The 9,343-nt window shown below is 35.2% G+C and overlaps 1 protein-coding gene across 2 annotated transcripts in view; it reads left to right on the top strand.

The window, feature by feature from the left end:
• TOR (target of rapamycin) overlaps window positions 1-4,654 on the top strand; it is a 28,917-nt gene extending 24,263 nt beyond the window's left edge. For both annotated transcript variants that reach the window (XM_028057512.1, XM_028057513.2), the window contains exons 47-56: window positions 656-816; window positions 939-1,112; window positions 1,265-1,393; window positions 1,478-1,561; window positions 2,312-2,373; window positions 2,453-2,525; window positions 2,609-2,743; window positions 3,598-3,771; window positions 3,846-4,111; window positions 4,253-4,654. In XM_028057512.1, coding sequence (XP_027913313.1) covers window positions 656-816; window positions 939-1,112; window positions 1,265-1,393; window positions 1,478-1,561; window positions 2,312-2,373; window positions 2,453-2,525; window positions 2,609-2,743; window positions 3,598-3,771; window positions 3,846-4,111; window positions 4,253-4,271 — 1,277 coding nt within the window. In that variant the 3' untranslated portion in view covers window positions 4,272-4,654. The remainder of the gene's footprint in view (window positions 1-655; window positions 817-938; window positions 1,113-1,264; window positions 1,394-1,477; window positions 1,562-2,311; window positions 2,374-2,452; window positions 2,526-2,608; window positions 2,744-3,597; window positions 3,772-3,845; window positions 4,112-4,252) is intronic.
• The last annotated feature ends 4,689 nt before the right edge of the window (window positions 4,655-9,343 follow it).

Here is a 9,343-nt window from a genome sequence, read left to right on the forward strand (position 1 = left end):
CATAGTGGTAAGGTGTGGCAGTTTTGCTAGTCACTGCCATCCGCTATTTTGAAGGTTATGGCGTCTTCTGCCATTTTCACCTATGTTGGAAGATTGGGCTTTCCTTTATTTGTCTGTTTTTCAAAAACATGATTTTAGGTTTTGCTCAATTTTAAATAACCCAAAGCCTGGAATTAGCTCTCCTTTACAAATATGAACCTTCTTCTTCCGTGACCAAGAACACTAGGCTGTGAAAGCATTAGAGAATTAGTCTTTCTGTTGTCTAGTCTCCTTTGAGTCGTCTATTTCAGTAACTTCTATTTCTTTTTTATTTTCTTTTATCCTCATTGTTTTTTCTCTCCTCTTTTCACATGTTCTTCATCTATTATGGATCATGTTTAAGGTTTTATGTGATGACAATTACGAGAATTTTATAAATTTTATGAAATTAGTTTGTCATCATGCTTTCCTTAATGTATGTCATTTTTGTTCTTTTAGTTTGTATTTGTTTGTGTGTAAATTTTTCTGCCATGACTTTCCGCCATAGGCCACCATACCATCTGTGATATTTATATGGCTGATGTTTTGCTCCACACCGTTGGCTATTATCTACCACTGATAGCTTTTGTTGGATTCGATCCTTTAGTGTACTAACACATCCATATCCTTTTTCCAGATGCACCGGTGGTTACAATTGCATCATTTGCTCGCCAACTTGTTGTCATAACATCTAAGCAACGACCTAGGAAGTTAACCATTCTTGGGAGTGATGGTGATGATTATGCCTTCTTATTGAAGGGTCATGAGGATTTACGCCAGGATGAACGAGTCATGCAGGTATTTCCATTCAGTGGTTGCTTTGGGCATATGCTGTTTGCATATATATATGTCACGTTGTAATTTTTTCTAGGTTTATCATTTTGACAAATTAATAAGCAGTCTACCATTACTTTTGCTAGCTTTTTGGTTTAGTGAATACTCTGCTTGAGAATTCTCCCAAAACAGCAGAGAAAGATCTTTCTATCGAGCGATATGCTGTAATCCCTTTGTCTCCAAACAGTGGTTTAATTGAATGGGTCCCAAATTGTGATACCCTGCATCATCTCATCCGGGAGTATAGAGATGCCAGAAAGGTCTGATAGAATCCCTTTTCTCCTATCCATTTCTCTCCGTAGTTCCTGTTGCATTCGCTTACTAATGATTAGGCATAAATGTAGTTATAGTCAACTCATAAATATGATATTTTCCGGGATTATCCTTGAATTGTCTTATTCTTCTTGTACAGATAACCTTGAATCAGGAACACAAATGCATGCTCAGTTTTGCACCTGATTATGATCATTTGCCTCTTATAGCTAAAGTGGAGGTGTTTGAACATGCTTTGAACAATACAGAAGGAAATGACCTATCAAGGGTGTGTGATGTTTATGCTAATTTTACTTATAAGTTTGCTGTCCCATAATACTTACCCTACGTTTCACAATATTCCAACTCCTAGGTACTTTGGTTGAAAAGCCGGACATCTGAGATATGGCTTGAGAGGAGGACAAATTATACAAGGAGTTTGGCAGTTATGAGCATGGTGTGTTCTTACTACGCATTTGCTGTAATCTTGTATCTTCCTGCCACATTTTTTAAATACTCTGTAATCCACAAGGTGTCATGTACAAGGTTGAAGGCAGAACATATGCTTCTTTGAAGCTTTTATAATTATTGTTGAGAATAAAGAAAATAGGGATTGAGATTAATCTCCCTTGTGTATAAACCACACATAGGGTAATCTATTTATAATAGAGAGAGGTACAAATAAAAAGAGTAACTGAAAATAAAAAGATTAAATAGAAGATATTGTTTGATATTGTAGTTATCAATATCTAACAATATCTTAATAATATCAAACAATATCTAACACTTCCCCTCAAGCTGGAGCATACAAATCGTATGTGCCAAGCTTGTTACAAATATAATCAATTCTAGGCTCTCGTAAAGACTTAGTAAAAATATCTGCTAACTGATCACTTGAGTTAAGTAGATTGTTCTGTGTTGTCCAACCCGTCATTTCGTTTTTCCACAGTTTCCTACCATTGAAATTGATCAGTTTTAAAATTTTGGCACGCTTTTCTTTGGATTTTCTATCTAATTTATACATCCTTCAGCAACCAATGTAATCAGATTGGAAATTCCTATTTCTAGTATCGAATTTTATCCTTTTTATTTCATTTTCATAAGATATTCTGGCTTTCCTGTTCTGAATGAGTTGCCAATATCAGTTATACCTCCCTGTTGTTGTTATTATTTAATATGAGCTAAAATAGTGATTGGATTTTGCTAGGTTGGATACCTTCTTGGTTTAGGCGATCGCCATCCAAGCAATCTTATGCTACATCGGTTTAGGTAGCATTTGATAAAGAAAGTTTGGTATATTGTCACTAGTTAAGTTTTTCTAGCTTCTAATACTTGTGATGTTCTGCAGTGGGAAGATTTTACACATAGATTTCGGAGACTGTTTTGAAGCATCAATGAACCGTGAGAAGTTCCCAGAGAAGGTGCACTCATAAACTATTTGTAACTTGTGATGATGGAGATTATAGATATTTTACTGTATCTTATCTTTTAAGTTACAATTCAGGTCCCCTTTCGCCTGACAAGAATGCTTGTGAAAGCCATGGAAGTTAGTGGTATTGAGGGAAACTTTCGCTCAACTTGCGAAAATGTTATGCAAGTTCTCCGAACAAATAAAGATAGTGTTATGGCCATGATGGAGGTATATATGGCTTCCATCCCTCTGACCTCTCTTTGATTATCTTCAGTTTATGAATTTCTAAATGATGAAACCAGTGTAATGGGATGATTTCAGATTTTACATTGAAATTTGAAACTAATTTTTAAGTTGAGAGTAAATTCTGGTTTAGAAACCCTACATATTCCATTTGCTGAGGAAACATTCTTTTCCCAACTGATGTGGCGGTGCTGATCAGCATTGCCATATCATCAAATTTTATGTGAAGAAATAAAATGTTTTAAAAATATTGAGTTATTTTTTATTATTTAATAAAATCGAATTGGGTACTTGATGGTGCTAATTTGGCAGTCACATCATTTGGTATATGTATATGGAGGTTTAGCACTACTCGATTTGGCTGCTAATGTGGGTAATAGGTATTTTGGTTGAAATTATGTGTATGAAAAATTATACAGGAAAACTGTCAAGAGTTAACGAAGTCTTGATCCTTAATATATTGGTTGATTTCTTCCATAGATACATTTGTGGTTGATAAGCCAAGTATTTTTATTTCTTTTTATAAAAGCAAAGTATATTATAACTTTAGGTCTTTCTATGTTTTTCCTTTCCATGGAATTTCTTTTTAGTTTTGCATAGATATTAGATAATCATAATAGTAAAGACTATATATAAAGGTGAGTAAAGGATTAGCGAAAGATGAACAATTCTTTTTGTTAAAGGTTAAAAAAGATAACCATCACTATGTTGGTCACTAGAAAGAATACTTCTCTAATTAGACATTAAGTTGGATCACATGAGGGTATTATTAACTTTTCATCGTGTTATGTTGCTTGTTGAGAAATAAATAATGGATTATTTCTTCTTCCTGTATTCAGGCCTTTGTACATGATCCTCTCATAAATTGGCGTCTTTTTAATTTCAATGAAGTTCCACAAATGTCTATGCTTACTAGCAATCATGCACCTCCTGTTGTAAATACTGAGGAATCTGCTCAAAATAGAGAGCTTCCCCACCCTCAGCGTGGTGCCCGTGAAAGGGAACTTCTACAGGTATCTTCATTCCGTATTATTTTGTTGCTTGCTTTTTGATTAATGATGCTCATTTTATATACCTTTCAATATAGGCTGTTAACCAGCTTGGTGATGCTAATGAGGTTCTGAACGAGCGAGCTGTGGTTGTCATGGCTCGCATGAGTAATAAGCTTACTGGCCGGGATTTTTCAACTTGCTCTTCAGTCTCAAACAACTCCCTTCAGCATGCTGCAGACCATAGTAGCTTAATTTCTGGAGACACTCGGGAAGTTGATCATGCTTTATCTGTTAAGTTGCAAGTTCAAAAGTTAATTATCCAAGCTTCCTCACATGAAAATCTGTGCCAAAATTATGTAGGGTATGGTCTCTTAACTTAGCAATTTTTTATCCAGGCGAGTTAGAATTATGATATAAAACCATGTGTTATTTCCTAACAGCTTAAGCTTTTAAAATAGATTATTGAAGCTTTATGTCTTCTGCACATTATGACTTTTTTCAGGTGGTGTCCTTTCTGGTAAATGGCGAGGGAGTAGTAAATATTGTATATAATCTGTACATAGTAGAAACTTAGCAGAGATTCATGTCCATTTTGACCCCTTATTCCCCTCCTTTTATCTTTAATGTATGTATATGTACAGTCATTTGTCCCTTGACACTGCAATGAAAAATAGATTGGTCTTGTAGATCAGACCACATTTTAACCCAGTCTTTGTAAATGTGATATTTTCACTGGGAATGTGTCTAGTAATATCTGTCGGTTAATATCATGGAACGAGGTCATAGGCATTCTTAAATAGCTAATTTGTGGATTGAAGTACAAAGCAGCAAAACAACACATGAATGATGATTACACTGCTGCTCCTGCTGCTCATGAATGCGATTTCTGGGTTTCAACTTTGAATTTCTCTCTAAAAGTATTTCAATTTTCTTCCAGTAAATATCATCAACCAAATTCTACGATAATCTAGTGATGTAATCTTACCATTTACTTTAAAGCTTTCAGCACAAGCAGCTTGAATTTAGAGTAGTTATATTAATCTGGAGCGAACGTGTACAAAGAGGCACACTTAAATGCCAACTGAAAAACAATAATTTAGAGCATTTTTTGTCTAACATCAATATTATTATTTAGCTAAACAAATATTATTTTTAGTTAATGTCTAATGGGAACAATCAAAATAGAGGTTGTAGTTTTTTTTTAACTAATATAAATAAGGTTTTTTCTAATGGGGTTATTTTTTTACCTATATAAATATTGGGTATTTTTATTGACACCAATGAAATTTCTTATTCGTTGAAATAACTTAATTTTTTAGTCAATATCAAAACATTATTTCTTATTGTTGAGATTATTTAACTACTAATACAATTTTTCTATGGAAGTTGACCAAATTTTTTAATTGAAGTATTAATTTTCATATTTGGTATTTTTGTATTTATTAGTAACTAAAATAAATATTTATTAAAATATTTTATAATTGGTATTTTTGTATATTTGGTACCTTGTCACCTGTCAACACCCAATTTCGTCCGGGTAAAAAATAAAAAAAATAAATTGTGACCTAAATAATAATTAGGAAGAAAGTAAAAAAATAATACAAAAAATGAATATTTAATTGAGCATAAATATATATTTCTTTTTTTACTTTTTATTTTATTTCAACTTTATTTTCATCTTGTTTTTGTTTTGTTCGTTTTGTTTTTATTTTATGGCTTTTATTTCACTTTATTTTATTTTATTAATGTTATTATTGTTATTATCTTATATTATTTTTATATCCATTTTAACCTTTTTTATTTTATTTTATTTTGTCTTATTTTATTTTATTTGTTTCTTTCTCTTTATTTAGTTTCGTTTTTATTTTGTTGTTTTATTTTATGTTCTTTGAGTTTAATATGTTTTACTGCACTTTTATTTCATATTAGCTTTTTATCTTGTTCCTTTTTATTTAGTCGTTTTCCATTTTTTTATGCATATCCATTTTCATTTTCGTAACAACCTAATTCCTTTTTATGTACCTGCAGCATTCTTTTTCTTTATTTTTACCTTGTTTTCATTAAAAGTGTAACAAGTTTCTATCATGTTCATATCATCTTATTTTTTACACCCACCTTTATTCTCTTTGCACTCTAAGATTCTTCCAATCACACGTTACCACATTGCCACGGGTCCCATGTTTTCTCTCTCAACTTATTTTCTAGACATGCAAAAAAGGCTTCTTTTTTTCTCTGCACCAGCACAACCTACCCGCTGCAACTCTCTCTTACATTGTCGCTTCTCCACGTAGATTTCATGCATTAACCCTCGGTTCCATGCATTAATCTTCATACATCTCTGTTTTAATCAAAAAGTTGTCGTTCTTGTGGTTTCCTCAATGATCAACACGCAACCGTCAACAAGGATTTTTTCTCTCCTATAACACGTTTCCTTTATCTGTCCTGGGAGGCCCAACACTTACTCACACTGAACAACAACCCAAAGTCTACTCTCCTCCACCTACACACGCAACTTCCAAGTATCAGAAAAGCACACACGGTGAGAGCACAAAAAGAGAACAAAAATGAGAGATAAAAAGAAGAAGAACAGAACAGAGGAGGGCGAGAAGAAAGGAACTGTCATAGGCATTGAGGATGTACAAGAGGTACACTTGCATCTTGAACGAACAGACCAAGACCACCACCAGGAGCTTCCGAGAAGTAAGCATCGTTTGTACCTTCAATACTTATGTGTCAACTTGATTAGTTGTTAGTTGTGTGTTGGATTGGTTGTATTTGATCTGTTACTGGTTCACGATTCCAATATGTTTATGTGTGGAGACCGTTGTTGCATTAATGGTTGAAAACGAGACATACACTAAACCCGTCCTCCATTCAACTCACGCTTCACTTTGTCGTCAGAGCCAACCCCTACACTAACACTTTCACTTCCTTCTTCAATACTCTGCATACCCAACACCCTAACATTGACTACGACCCCATTCTACACATTTTCATTCTCCTACAACCTGCACATAACCACAAACTGCACATAACAACATTCATCTCTCTCGCCATCATCAACATCACGCCCTCACCTCCACCAAACAAAATCCCCATACACACTTAATTCATTTTCCAAACTCCAGCACCTTCATTCAAATTCCAACCATCAGCCTCCATCATCATTTTCACATTCACCTGCATAAAAAACCAGAATAAAAAAACAGATTCACTGTCCTCCAATTATCACCACCTTCCCGCCGCACTCAACACAAACAACAATCCTTCCCAAAATCACCATCACCGTCACGCACTCTTCCACCATCAATTAATCTTTTTCTCATCTTTATCATTCACCTGCGCAAAATCAAAGAACAGACCCCCAATTCCAGTGCCAAACAGCCACATCCAATCGGAACAAAGAGATAAAAAAAAACGAATTGAAGCAGTCGCCGGCGGCGAGTCAGGGTTTCTCGTAGAGGACTCGTGTGCAAACTGGTGCTAGGGTTGAGCCGCGTTGACGCGAGAAGGGAACTGGACTAGAATCTCCAGCGGTGTTCCTAGTTCCCAACAGCGGCGCTGCGACGGCGGTCTGGGTCGCGGTGAGCTGAGCATTGTCGGCAGTGGCTTTGGGCGTCGGAGCAGCGGCCGTTCGAGTCGTGCTTGGGAGGAGGGAGAGTGAAGGTCGCGTATCCTGGGCTCTCGTTAAGGTCTGTGGTGGCGTCGCTGTCGCCGTCTTTGGGTGGTTGCAGCGGGGAGACGATATCTCGGGTTGGATGCGTGCGCGAAAGGGAGTCGTTGAGCCGCCGGGAACGAGGGCGACGTCTCCGGCGTCAATAGGCGCCGCGGTGGTGTGGTGATGCAACGGTGAAGGTGGTCGTTGATGGTGGTCGGCGTCGTCGCCGGCGTCCCTGGCCTGCCGGAGTAAGTGAGGTGTTGATGATGATTGTTCATGGTTTTGGTTCCAGGCGCAAGAGGGAGAGAGGGAGGTGACTTGCCTCTTGTTTTTTTTTTCAGCAGCTAGGGTTTAGGTCAATTGGTTTCACTTGCCACGATTTTTTTTTGTTTTTTCGCCTTGCACCCCCATAGTTTCACCTTGCACCTATCATTATTTCGTTTTGGGCTAGAATACTGTTTACGTTCTGCACCCCCTATTTGGATTGTATTAATTGTTTTTTTACACCCTCTTTGCTTTAGGAACCCCTTCGTGTACCCCCGTTTTTAATTCCTGCACCTCCATCTTGTGTTTGCTTAGCACACCCCTTTATTTATTGCACGCACCCCACCTGTTGCTTCATACACCTTCCACATGTGATATTCATGCACCCCATATCTTTGTCTATTGTTTTTGGGCTTGTTGTTGTGTTTACTTTGTGCACCTTTACTAATGACTCATGTACCCCATATTTTATTTTCCACTTTTATTTCTTCTTAAATATTTTCATCCTTTTATTTATTTTATTATTATAAAAAAAAACAAATATATTTGAAAATTATAAAAATTGCAAAAAATAGAAAAATCAAAAAAATAAAAATGTTTTCTTTCGTTTCATTGTGTCTGTCCGGTCGCTCGCACCGTGTGACGCTTATTTTCTAAACATACCAAAAATAGTTTTCTTTCTCTTTCAGTGTCTGTCCGACCGCTCGCGTCGTGTGACACATATTTTCAAGTAATTCAAAAATACAAAAAAAAAATATAAAATTCCAAAATATAAAAAACATCAACATTTTCAAAAATATAATGATGATGACAATCCAGTTCAGAGTCCTCAATTAAGACCTAGATGACACCGAATAAGACCTCCTTGTGGCACAGACTCTCATAAATAACTTTCATGTCCTATTATAAGAAACCAAAATCATCATAAAATTTTTAATTACTTATATGCATTATTATTTAACTAATTAACATGACTAAAAAATATTTAATTTTTATTCGAACTAAAGTCGTTCCAATACGGTACGACTTCTTCATTATCAATATAACACTAAAGTCTCTCCAATATGGGACGACTTCTTCATTAACAATTTAATATTGAATTCTTTCCATATTGGCACGACTTTGTTTTAAATGTTAATTAAAGTCGTCTGAATATGACACGACTTCTTCATAACACAGAAGTCTCTCCATGTGACACGACTTCAGCTTATTTTAATCAAATTCGCCTTAATTTGGCACGACTTCTTCAAGATGAAGTCGTGCCATTTTCTCATGACTTGCCTCTGCCAGGAATTAAAAAAAAAAAAAAACTACACCATTTTAGGAAATTGAAAAAAAAAATTGCACCAGTTTGGGAAAAAAACCCACAAACTAGGTCTAATTATAATAATTCAAATTTATATTATTTTAAATTCATTTAAATAGATTTATCATAAATTCATATCCATATATTTTTGCACTTTAAATTCATATTCATATATTTTTGGACCTTAAGTCCATTAAAATATAGATTTATCATAAATCCATTTTTGGACATATACCAGAAGTGGATAATTTAAGTTGACATATAATTAAAGTGAGACATTTTTCACTTGCGTGTAAAAAGGCCAATAAACCATGCAACACAGAAGAACTTCTATTACTAACAATTTCACAGTTCTAGTATCCTAG

This window comes from Vigna unguiculata, chromosome 2, assembly GCF_037176805.1.
Source record: "Vigna unguiculata cultivar grain cowpea cultivar isolate G323 ecotype 2 chromosome 2, ASM3717680v1, whole genome shotgun sequence".
In the NCBI taxonomy this organism is placed as follows: Eukaryota; Viridiplantae; Streptophyta; class Magnoliopsida; order Fabales; family Fabaceae; genus Vigna; species Vigna unguiculata.